General features: G+C 49.6%; 1 protein-coding gene across 1 annotated transcript in view; it reads left to right on the forward strand.

Annotated features, from left to right (window-relative positions):
• The window catches only part of mcama (melanoma cell adhesion molecule a), a 35,090-nt gene that overhangs the window by 20,042 nt on the left and 2,392 nt on the right, over positions 1 to 12,656 (forward strand). The window contains exons 2-14 of the mRNA XM_076022498.1: positions 3,184 to 3,317; positions 4,451 to 4,679; positions 4,955 to 5,025; positions 5,290 to 5,377; positions 6,014 to 6,193; positions 7,053 to 7,180; positions 7,987 to 8,131; positions 8,284 to 8,399; positions 8,575 to 8,716; positions 8,815 to 8,945; positions 9,069 to 9,210; positions 10,568 to 10,603; positions 12,372 to 12,501. Of these exons, the coding sequence (XP_075878613.1) occupies positions 3,184 to 3,317; positions 4,451 to 4,679; positions 4,955 to 5,025; positions 5,290 to 5,377; positions 6,014 to 6,193; positions 7,053 to 7,180; positions 7,987 to 8,131; positions 8,284 to 8,399; positions 8,575 to 8,716; positions 8,815 to 8,945; positions 9,069 to 9,210; positions 10,568 to 10,603; positions 12,372 to 12,501 (1,672 nt within the window). The remainder of the gene's footprint in view (positions 1 to 3,183; positions 3,318 to 4,450; positions 4,680 to 4,954; positions 5,026 to 5,289; positions 5,378 to 6,013; positions 6,194 to 7,052; positions 7,181 to 7,986; positions 8,132 to 8,283; positions 8,400 to 8,574; positions 8,717 to 8,814; positions 8,946 to 9,068; positions 9,211 to 10,567; positions 10,604 to 12,371; positions 12,502 to 12,656) is intronic.

Consider the following 12,656-nt stretch of genomic DNA (forward strand, 5'->3'; position numbering starts at 1 on the left):
AGGCCGGGGCTCCATGAAAGAGGGGATCACCGGCGCACAAAGAGGTGCCTTTGAGGAGATTTGCAGCACTTCCTTATCTCTCTATGTGAAAGGAGAATAAAAGGCCGGAGCCTTCAGCGCCACCGGCCGTCACTCTGCCGAGGCACTGCTGGGAGATTTGTGCCAGATGCTGCGTCTGAAAGCGCGAGAGGCTCTCGGTCTGTGCTCTCGGTGTGCCGGTCGCTCTTTGATGTGGCTCCGTTCACGGTCCCCCAGGTGTAGGACGCCACACTACGCTTGTGTCCTCCCTGTCGCCGCCACTTACATGCTGGCTTTTTACACCCTCCTCTCTCTGAGGGCCCCTCGGCGTCCACAAATAACTTTTATCCTGGGAGGTCAGCGGCTCTGCCCTCACATCTCCTCTGGAGTAGCGTGACAATATTGTGTGTATATCTGATACCTGAGTCCGAACGCACGCGCGCTGAATCGGACGGCAAACTTTTGCCTGGAAGTGAGAAGAAGGCGGGTCGTTAATTTGGCGCTCACATCTTGTTAAATCAGATAAAAATGTCCCAGCAGACCTGAAGGTTCACGTATCAGTTGTTACAGGAGGTGTTTCTTTCTTCTTCTTTTTTTTCCTCAGTGTTCAGTCTCATTTCACGGTTGGCTGGCTGGCCGTGTGAGGGATCAGGGCCACTAGGTTGTGTCAGGGGTGATTTGGATTCATTATCAGAGCCGCAGAGCTGCAGATCTACTGGAGGCCCCCGAGCCGACAGCCTTAATCAGACAGGAGAGCCGGTAATGGTGAGCGCTTTAGTTAGCCTCCATTGAGGGTATTGTCTGTGTGTTAGGCACATAATAAGGCGCTGTTTGCATCGGTAGAGGCCTCATTATGATTATGTCTGCTATTGCTTCATTAGCGGGTGGAGCGCTGCTGCGAGTGTCTCGGCTGGGGGCAGGAGAGAAAAAAAGAGAATCCAAATTTGTTGTTTCTCTCTCTGCGCCTTTACTGCGCTCTTTATCTCCTCCCACAGGCTCCTCACAAAAACCCAAAGACGGTGCTTTAAAACACTTCACACACCAGTCAGAGACAAACACACACAGGAGCGCCGAGCCCCAAGGTTGGACAGCAGTCAAGCCCACTGACAAAGGACAACACAACACATGCAACACTGTATACATCTTATAAGTAACAAATCCAGAGAGTCCTAAATATTAAATATTTGCACCAAACATGCATTTAATGTACTTCTTATTCAGAGCGCTGTTGGTGAGTCACCGTATTCAAATATTCTGCAGATTCTTTTTTCCCCCTGAATGCATGAATTAGCTCCATAACACACACACAGTCACACATATGTTGCAGCGGTCCTGCTTGTCAAGGTCCACAGATCTGTGTGTGTGTGTGTGTGTGTGTGTGTGTGTGTGTGTGTGTGTGATCAAGTCACAACAAGAGCAGATAAGGCTGACCCCAGGTTGGCTTTTGGAAGCCAAATCCCCAGCCTCCCCCTGCGCCTCCGCCGCCACCGCCCGACCCCAACCCGTCCCGCGTGCTAATCGGATTAGCGGAAAAGTTAGCGGCGCGGCCCCCAAAGACACAGGACGTCCCTCACACCGACTTCTTGCAACGCTGTTATCTCGCAAAGCCGAATCGTATCGTCTCTTTGTCACCGTAAACACGGAGTTGAGGGACGCGATGAACTGCTGTTAACCTGCGAAACCAGCTTCCTGTGTATCTGCAGCGAGGCGTGCAGAGTACACGCTTGCACCGATGGGTGTTTTCTTTTCCAGGGGAGGGGTGGCGGCGGCGGCGGTGGTGGTAGGGCGGGGGGGATTGGAGGGGGAGTGGGGGGCCGCCCCAGGTGTGGGAACAATGGCGAAAACGCCCGTCGCCTTGAAAGAAATGGTGGGCTGCCTAAAGTCGCATGCAGAAGTGGGAGGGACAGACAGAAAAAAACATGAATTGTGGAAATGATGGCAGGGTGGGGAGCCGGGGGTTGGGAGGGGTTAGGAGGGGGGGGGGGGGGCGGCTGAATGGGGCCAGCAGGGTGACAACTGGACCCTAAAGCTCTTTTCATGCTTGGTCTGTTTCACAGACACAGACAAGGACACAGAGCACAGAGGTCTGGACTGGGTGGCTGATAATTATTTGTTATTAATACAATAAAAAAAAGGTCTTTATCAGGTATTGCACATAATTCAGCTGCATCTAGACCTCAAACAAAACCCTTTACTGTTTATTTTGACAGTTACGGATTCAAGATGGAAAGAACTATTTTGGTTCTGTCTGAGATCGAGTCGCACAAACAAAGCTTTGCACTCAAAATATGTCTGAAAACTAAGAAGCGGTTTTCCTGCACGCACACAAACAATTAGGCTCCGTTTTCTAAAAATGCCTTCGCTGGTAGGAGTTTTCCAAAAAGCTCTGGTTTTACTCCGCCTACACACACGTCCAGTCCAGTGTCGGCATATAAAAGTGACTTGCATCACTTCTTTGTTTCGTCAACAGGCGACACGGATGAGGGAAAACAAGATGTAACGACAATAAAGCTAATTTTCATAGAAACTCAAAACTATACAAAATAAAACAAACAAATTGACGCAAAAGGCTTCTGAATAAGACGCAATGAGCAAATGAAAAGGGAGGAGGCCGCCGCGCTCAGCTGAACCACTCGGCTGCACCTCGCAGCGAGTCCGTCACGGCTTTTCACAACCTCTCCAAAGCAGACTGAACGCGGAAAATAGACTTTGTGTGCCGTCTTGTCCCGTCTTTGTCGCCATGAGAGCCGCTCCCTCCTCCACCGGCTCGTCTGTCTGGAGGGGCTCTGTGCTCCGAGTGAGCCGCCAGCCCGGTGTCACACTGGCTGGAACCTCCCCGGCCCCTGCATTCCCTGCCGCTGCCGGGGGAACTGCCTCTCTCCGGGCCAAGCCGGCGGTTTCTGTGGTCGGAGTCAGTCGACGTCGGCAGCGGGAGGTAGAAAGCGATGCCATGTGGACAAGAAAGAAGCCTTTTCTTGCGTCGGCCGGCTCCGGGGTTGTTGGCTCGGGGAGGAAACCAGCTCAGCCCGCCTGCCAAAAACAATCCAGTTTTTAATCAAATTGAGGTCGAGTGGCAGAACTGGGATCAGATGTCGGCGGCGAGGCGACAGGTCGCACGGCGTTCTCCGTCTCTCTGACCGTACTGTGTGTTTGTGTGTTTTTCAGCGTGGGCCCGGGTGGAGCTGACGGTGAGCCCCAGCGTGGAGGTCTTCCTGGGGGACGCCGCCACCATCCAGTGTCAGCACACTTTCAAAGACATCAGCCAGGAGCCGCGCCTCGTCATCACACAGATGTTTGTGGTGAGTCCGACCAGGCGTCGCAGCAAGGCGGAGGGGGAAAATATTTGAGTTGGGTTCGGGAGATTTTGGGGCCCCGGTTTCACGAAGGCAATTTATTTTTTTTTCTAAAAATGTTTCTTTTTTTTTTAAAAAAGAATAAAAAAACAGGTTAGATGACGCTGCCTCCAAAAATGTTAACGTTCATACAAAACCACTGAAAACGCTGCAGTACTTATTCCAGGCCTTGTGTGGCACTGTTGAGTTTACGCCCAGAAGGAAGAAGGAGAACTCCGGCACGGCGTAAGCAGCAGCTCGCTAACATGGCATTGCAGGGGCTGCAACAAAGTCGTCATCAGCATCAAACCTCCGTGATGAGGTTGACTGGGAGTCGAGCCACTTGAAGTTCACCTGACATTGTGTTTGCTTATGTCTGGCAGGTCCGCGGTTCTGTTTTTATGATTGTTGGCCGATAGTTTCTTGGCCGGTGTGTTATATAAATCTGAAAATCTGAAGATGAAATATTCCAAAAACTTCAAATGACATTTTTGTCATTTAGCTTTCCTGCCTCATCATCAGTCAGCCGACCCCAAGAAAAAAAGGAATAAAGAAAAGAAAATAAGAGATTTGTAGATCGCAGAAATACGTTGACTGACGTTGTTGCTGTTGTTGTGAGTAGTCTCACAGCTGGCCGAGGTCGTGAGGTGGGGGTGGGCCTATGACATCATCCTCTCCAAAAGAAAATCGGTTTCAGCGTTTACACAAAGCCAGGCAGGGCGGCGTTTTCAAACTCATCCGCCCTGGAGAGCTTTTTCAGAAAGTGCAGTTTCAGTGAAAACGGCAGTTTCATGTCGACGCAAAGTCGAAACCGTAAAGAATTTCACAGTTTTCAGTGAAACCCGTCTTCGTATAAACCGGCCCCCAGGCTCTTAGGCTTCTACAGTCGTCGTCAAAGAAGCCTTTTGATGATGCAAAACGCCATCAGGCAGCCTTTCAGACAAGGTCCAGGACCGGATGGCTGCATGTCTGCAGAGTCCAGCCTCGAATGTCTGCTTGGTCGACTACTCTGACTCCTCCTCCTCCTGCTCCTCGTCCTCGTCCTCCTCCTCCTCCTCCTTCTCCTCCTCCTGCTCCTCGTCCTCCTCCTCCTCTTGCAGGAAGCGGTGGGCGGCAGCAAGCGCAAGCGCGTCTACTACGGCGACAACGCTCTCACCATGGTGGACAACGGTACGGACTTCACGGACCGGATGGACGCCGTGTCCGATCATCACAGCACCCAGCTCCTCATCAGAGACGTGCGCCTCTCGGACAACGTGGTGTTCGTCTGCCAGGTGAACGGGCTGGCCGCCGGGAACGCCGAGAGCAAGACCCGACTCCGAGTGTTTGGTGAGTAGTGCAAAAACAGACCCCGAAGATTTTCAAGGTCCCACCTTCTGTAAATGGCATGGAACCTGCGTTTTGTGGTGGCGCTGACAGGAAAAGTGTTCAGCAATAATGACAAATAATGAGAAATACACCCTGCACTTTATCTCTTAGATAATCATGTGAAGCTGCTCTATCAGAAGGTTTTAACCGTCAATGACCACATTATTGGACCTATAACATTCAAGACGTCAAGGTCCACCTGAAACGTCCTCCTGATGTGTTTCTGCTTTCTTCAGCCCCGCCACAGGCTCCAGTCATCGAGGGCGTCCCAAGCGCCATTTCTGCCACCACCGAGGTGCCGTCGAAGGTGGGTGACAACAGTGCATGGTGAAATGGAACATTGCACCTCTGCATCTGGTGTCCAGGGCTGCGATTTCCACTGACGAGTGACTAGAATCAATATAATCATGAATCATCAGCATACATAATCACATTGGCGGCGAGCACAACGCTGCTCCGTCTCTGCTGCAGACTCGCATGCTCTGGGACCATGTTGGATGACAACGGTGTGTGTGTGTGTGTGTGTGTGTGTGTGTGTGTGTGTGTGTGTGTGTGTGTTTGACTCTTCCAGGTTGCGTCGTGTGAAGTTTCCAATGGCTTCCCCAAACCCAACATCACCTGGTACAGGAACAGAGAGCCACTCACGTCCACACCAGGATGTAAGTGTCTGCAGGGGACAGGATGTGCTGTCTGGCCGTTCCCCACGTGTCTAAAGCCCCTTTCCCACTGGCCAAAAAACCTGTTTAAACCCGCTAACAATTGGCATTTGGTAGCAGTGGGAAACGCTCACCGACCCGCGTCAAACAACCCGGCAAGTGACCCGGGTGACAATCGGCTTGTTTGCGGGTCAACCCGAGTTAAAGAACAGAGTAAAACGTTAATGCAGGCATTCTGAGTAAATTGCAGAAGAGAGTATTAGTTGCTCTGGACGAGAAACAACAACCATGACCTGCTACTGGTGCGTTCAGTGAAAACCCTGAAGGGAACGTGTTCCTAGCTCAATGCTGATCATCAGCATAAACTGTGACCTAAATGGAAAGGCACTCTGACCCGGTGGTTGATATCTTGTTAACCTCAGGACTTGTTAGACGCCTGAGGTCGCCACCCGCTGCAAACCGTTACCATGGCGTTGGTTCAGTTTACATAAGGGGCGCTATGCCCCAAAAGAGATTTGGTTTGAGTGAGCAAAGGACCACACAGAAGACAACTCGCGTTTGCCAGGACCTCAGTTTCATGTCTGTGAAAGTCCGTGAGAATCCCGCTGATGTGTCCGTGCTGCTCGCTCGCTGCTCCAGATGTCAACGTGTTGACCCTGGTGATGCGGGAGTCCAGCGGCCTCTACTCCGTCCAGAGCACGCTGGAGTACAGAGTGACCAAGGAGGACAAAGACGCCCGCTTCTCCTGCGAGGTCAGCTTCTTCGTCCCGGCGGCCATCAGGACGGTGGAGTCCAGCGCCGTCAACGTCAGCGTTCACTGTGAGTGGAGCCTCGCATCCTGTGTTTGCTGGGACGTTTAGGTGTACACTGGATTTTTGGAGTTTCCCCTCTGCTTCTCTTTCTTTCCCTTGGCCGGTGGACGACTCGGTAGGAGTGAAACTGCCATCTGTCGACTGAGGGGAAGCAATCGGTCCTCCTCCTACTTACCCTCCCCCTTCCTTTCTTACCCCTTATTACCCTCTCACCCTCCTACTGTCCCCCTCCGCAACATCATCATCCTCCTCTTCCCACCTAATGGAACTCTTCCTCCACAGTCTGACAGCCTGTGAAAGAAAGTGAAAGAGCAGCAGACGGACAGGATGCTAATACGCATATTTTCTAATTCCACTTTGCAATTGTATGCTAGGAGTGCTTTTTGAACGTGTGCGTGCATGCGTGTGCAAGAGAGAGAGAGAGAGAGAGAGAGAGAGAGAGAGAGAAAGAGACACATCCAGAAACTCCACAAAACGATTCCTTTACTTTCTGATCCTAGTGGACGTGAAAGAGGCATGCAGACACAGCAGCTCTCCCAAAAAAAAAAAAAAAACAACAAGAAACGTCAGCTGTTGTCAATTTGGACACGATTTATTGACTTTTAACAGTGTGGCACTCTTTTTTTTTTGAGAGAGAGAGAGAAAAAGTCTGTGTGTGTCTGCTGGCTCGTCATTTAAAGCAGTTGAGTGGCGGCGGTGACACTGTGGCAGCCAGACCAGAGTCGGCGTGATGGAAAAGGCTTTGTGAAGTGACTTTAGCTGAATAAAACTTCTTAATGGGATCCTGCGTGTGTGTGTGTGTGTGTGTGTGTGTGTGTGTGTGTGTGTGTGTGTGTGTGTGTGTGTGTGTGTTCTCCCTCCTCCAGACCCCTCCACCATGGTGGAGCTGTGGAAGGAGTCGCCCCAGGGCCTGGTCAAAGAGGGAGATGCTGTGGAGCTGCGTTGCCAGGGCGATGGCAACCCCCCTCCGCCCTTCATTTTCACCAAAGAACAAGTAAGAATTGGAGGCATTCTCTCACCCGGGGAGGGAAGGGAGACGGGCTCGGAGAGTGGGCGGGAGTGAGGCGGGGGATGGCGAGGGGGGTGTTTTTGATATGCACATCTCTGCAGGGGGGAGCATGCAGACTTGCCTGGGTCAGCTCTGACCCTGTAGGTCCAGGCTGGGCTCTGTCGGTCTGTGGGCCACACACACACACACACACACACACACACACACACACACACACACACACACACACACACAGCCATTGTGTGCAATGGGAATATAAATGCTGCCGGTTTAACTCCCCCTAACTAGACAGGCGGTCACACACCAGGGGAACAATTGGTGGAGGAGGAAAGATGGATGAGCAGCCCGGCTGCCGCGTCCTGTTTGTTTTTGGTCATCAGGGGCCTCGTTAATAAGCGGTGCGTAGCCTCAGCGTCGGGACGGAACGCGGCTCACGCTGTCGTCTCTCGCGGAGAGCTGTAAATTTGACGAGGCGGTGAGCGCTGTCGTAGGTAAACGCTGGACCTGGAGGCTGCGCAAGTGATGAGGTGGTGAACCGCAGGCAGTTTGCACGGGGACCCTTTCGCTTCCAACTGGCGCATTAATAATAACTCCACCTAATTTTAAATACGCAGATCAGCTGTTTTAAATTTGCCTGCAGTGAGCTGTGAGCAAGCAATGCATCCCGGGTGCCTGTATGTTGCTGGGTTTTGTAATGTTTCTCAAGCTTTTCTTTTTTACATTTTGCAGTTTTTCCATCAGGTGTCAACTGGCCTTGTGAGTTAAGTTGTTTCTTTTCTATCCTCCCGCAGGACCCCTCTGTAAACTTGCCAAACAACGGCGACCTACTCGTCCTCTCGTCGGTGACTCGGAGAGACAGCGGCATCTATCAGTGTCGCCCCCTGGAGGCCGACAGTCTGCCGGACGTTAAAGGAGAAATGCAGCTCACTGTGCACTGTGAGGAGCCGTCACTCAAACACAACCGTGTTGGCCTCACGAGCGACAACGCTAACATGTTGACTTGTTAGCTCTCCGCCTTCCAGAACTGAGCGATAGACGTTGTTCCCATCGCTTCCCGCTTTCTGATGGCCTTGTTTGGTTGTGTGCAGACTTGGACCCTGCCGTCGTGGTGCCCAAAGACTCTGAGTTCATGCTCAGAGGAGAAGACCTGACTGCCACCTGCAACGCTCTGTCCTCCCTGAAGACGTCGACTGTCTGGTACAAGGTTAGCGTCGCTCCATTCCATCCTTTTCTAACGCGGCCGGCCAGCGACGCAGAAATCTTTGCTTTTTACCGTAACTTTTGCACAGAGGCGGCATCAGTATGGATTCAATTTGTGTAATTTCAGGAGATCTTGCTTGTCCAGTGTTCATTGTCAATGTTACTGTATGTGTGTGTAGGATGATCAGCAGGTAGGAGAGGGAAACACGCTGCTCCTGAGGGACGCCACCTACGAAACGAGTGGAGAGTACATATGTGAGGTGTACGTGCCGTCGCTGCCGTCGCTGCACACCCGCGGCACCGTCCACATCATCGTCCAAGGTAGGCGATTGTCGATGCATGATGCGCTTCGGACATGGAATCAGCTAGCAGACGCTCGCTGAAGTCAGTTTTGTGTGTTTGCGTGTGTGCTGTTGCAGGTGGTCCAGAGATAGTGGGGGAGGAGCAGGAGGTGCAGCTGGAGGAGGCAGAAGGGCGGCTGGTGAACCTGAGCTGCGAGGCCAGCGGACACCCGCTGCCCAGCATCACCTGGAGCGTCACGGGCAGCCAGGTTGGAGCCACGAGCCATCATTTAGCCATCATGCTATTTGTCATCGAGCGGCGTAGCTCGGTAGCGGTGCGGTCGGCGTGGCGTTAGCGCTCAACGATGCGTGTCGTCGGGTGTGTTTCTCAGAGCTGGCAGGAGGTGGCGAGCAAGGCCAGCGACCACGTGATCCACAGCGTGGTGTCGGTGAAAGTCACCTCGGACATCAGCGCGCAGTGCAACGCGTCCAACGTGATGGGCACCGAGGTCAAGGTCTTCAGCATCAGAGCCAGTAAGAGTCTCACGCACCAGGGTTCATCTTTCAGCCAATCGCAGCCCGCTCACTCTCCATAAGGACTGTCACTGGGGTTTGATGGTGTTAATTTCAGTGTCTTGATTATTCAACAAAACTACTTGGAATGAGTATAATGACAGTGTGACGCTTTCATAGACTGCACGCTTGAGCCCAGACGCCGGCTCGTTTTTATTAGCCTGAGCGCAACTGTTCCAGGCTCTGGCACGAGGCCCGAGCTAACTTGGAAAAAAAAAAAGTGGTTTCTGGCACGGCCCGTGCATGCCTGGGACTGGTCTGCAGGAGGTGTGGAAGCAACTGTGTCCAGGCACGCATGAACTGTGCCAAAAGCAGAAAGTGGGCTGCTATAGCGTGTATTTTTAGACCCTCATGTTCAAAACCAAAACAAAGGTGGCTGCCGCGGGCACGGCAGGAAGTGGATGGGATGGACGTTAGTGGCGACCTCCAAGTTAATAAACAAGCAAGCAAGCAAACAAACAGGACAGGCTCCTGAGGCTCCTGTCTGTTCATGTGTTGTAGACACACTGAACTGTCGTGGACATAATCAAATATATACAGTAGATACACTACCAGTCCAAAGTTTGGACACACCTTCTCAAGCAACTTTCTACATTGTAGATCCATATTGAAGACCTCAAATATATGAGCAAAATATATGTAATTATGCAGCGAAGAAAAACACGTTGAATAACTCTAAATATGTTTTTTATGAACGGTGGCTATTTTGAAGAATTTAAATATAAAACGGGTTTGAGTTATTTCGCACTTGTATTGTGTCCTGCATAATTCCATGTGTGTTCATACGTAGTTTTGATGCCTTCAGTGAGAAAGTGCAATGTCAATAGTCATGAGAATGAAAGTGAAGACATTAAATTCATAGGGCGTGTCCAAACAATATATATATGTATATGTGTATATATATATATATATATATATATATATGTGTGTGTATATATATATATATATATATATATATATATATATATATATGTGTGTGTATATATATATATATATGTATATGTACATATATATATATATATATATATATATATATATATATATATATATATACATATATATATATATATATATATATATACATATATATATATATATATATATATACATATATATATATATATATACATATATATATACATATATGTATGTATGTATATATATACATATATGTACAGAGCTTTATTACTTCATCATCATTTTGACGCCTTAAGCTGATTAATCTTAGAAGAAGACAATAGCGTCTTGTCTTGGCTGAGGTTTGTTTGATTGTATGTGCTTGGGGCCCCAAATGAATCCTTGTTTTGTGTGTCCGCAGTTCCCAGACTCCCCTCGGTTGATCCCTTCTCTCCTGGTAAGATCTCCATGTCACAGTCTCCTCTTCTCTCTTCAGCCCAGCGTTGTTTTGTACTCACTTCAGACTGCAACGTTCTACTCCGTGACCATAATGGATTGAAGCAGGCTATACATTATTTATGCCGACTAGCTGTCTTTGGTCGGCTGGCAGGTCTTTGGGATGGCCTCGGGGCACATTAAGTATTCTGTTAGAAACCCCCCCAAAAAAATCATCACAGCGGCAGATTTGAGCTCGCTCAAAATGAATCACTCTGCTGTTGCTCCGACACTATTTGGGCAGTGGAACGTTAAAACAAACAAAAATAACTGGTAAAAAAAAGTCTAGTTTAGCTTTTTACTGAATTTTCCACCCTTGACTGTTTTAAAGAGGTTTCGACACCAGGTGAAGCAGCAGCAAAGTATGAAGAGGGGCTTTATTATGGAGCACTTCTCTGTCTGAGTCGTCACCGCATGCCCTTAAAATGTTCACAAGGCTGCGGGGAATAGAATACAACAGGAAAATACAAGCGTGCGAGAGCGCTCGCATCAACTACGTCATGCAAAAAGAAAAAACACAAGTTCAACACGGAGGCTGCGTTCGAGGGTGATGTTGTTTATAATAAATCTAAACTAATGAACAGGCCTCCATCGGGAAAGAATGAAACCTGGTGAAAGGAGTCGCGAGACTCGTTGGACACGGTGCCCCTCAGAGTGGGCCAATACCGGTACCAGTACCAGTACCAGTACCGGTAGATCCAACTGTAGTTTGCCACAGTGCTCAGCTGAGTGCAGAAAAGCCATCAGTGCCTTTCTTTGCTTTGTTTTAACAAAGCCGATCAAACTGGCCGCATTGTGTCAAATGACCGTTGCTGACAAACTTGCAGCAGCTTCCTGTTTTTAAGTCAGCGCTAGTGGTAAACCCTGGCAGCAGGCTCCGCCCCTTTCACCGAACAGGACGTTGATTGGTCTGCGAAGGAATCCGCTTGGAGCTCGAGTTTGGGCTTAACTGAAACTCAAGTGAAATTTTATAAATGAAAATGATTCCAGCTCGAGGTCTCAGTTGGCCGAACTTCACTTGTCAACTATGTCACTTCTGTTGTTCTAAATCTTTGAACAACACCTGAAGCAGCAGCTCTGAAGTGATGATTTCATGGTGTGACTGCTACAGATATCAGAGCAACACGTGCTGTCCCTGTCTTAAATATTTACTCATCACTGCTGTGCTGTAAGTCTCCTCAGTGAACCAGAAAAATAACCAATTCAACCTCTGAGGAAACACCACTGCCCAAGAATTAGCATTTCATTTCCTACATGAATATTTTAAGAATAATCAAACAAATTAGAGTGTTAAGATTAATGAGACACTTCAGACCATGTTGATAAGAAGATTATGGGATGGCGGGAGGGGGGCTGGGGGTGGCTGTGTGGGGTAAGAGAACAAAAAAACTCCTGTTTTCATTGTAATTTGAAAATGAAGTCGGCAATTTAGAGATGCAGAACACAATTAATGACTTTCTACAGTCCTGCAGCTTAACTGACATAATTTCACACCCAGCTAATTGCAGAATATGAATTAGAGGATTTGGTGAAACAAATGCACGCCGGTGTGTTTCACACATTTCGTTGTCAGAATGTTCGGTTTCCAAACGTCGGACGGAGGCATTTTGCAGAAGAAGGGGAGAGTCGTCTGTGAGAAACTCAACTCTGAACAAAGAGGCTGATGAAGCGCACTTAAATCCTGTCCCCTCTGACGGCGCCGTTTTTCCTCTGCTTGCGTCTGTGTACAGTCGAAGGGAGCGGCATGATCATCGTGGCCATCATCCTCGGCCTGCTGCTGCTGGGCATCCTGGGCGGCGTCCTGTACTTCCTGCGTAAGAAGGGAATGATCGGCTGTGGACGCTCGGGCAAGCAGGAGATGTAAGAGATGTAGTACCTTTATTATAGGCTGCGACAAAAAGTGCTGTGTGCTGTTTGTTTTTTTGGGGGGGCTTTTTTGGTTTTCTTCAGTAATGAGGCCATAGATCAGATCTAGGTGGTCCGGGGGTGGTTCTAGTGGTGGTTGTGGGTGGTTC

The sequence above is a fragment of the Nelusetta ayraudi genome, unplaced genomic scaffold, assembly GCF_046127955.1.
Source record: "Nelusetta ayraudi isolate G7.1 ecotype Tasmania unplaced genomic scaffold, CSIRO-AGI_Nayr_v1 ptg000011l, whole genome shotgun sequence".
Classification (NCBI taxonomy): domain Eukaryota; kingdom Metazoa; phylum Chordata; class Actinopteri; order Tetraodontiformes; family Monacanthidae; genus Nelusetta; species Nelusetta ayraudi.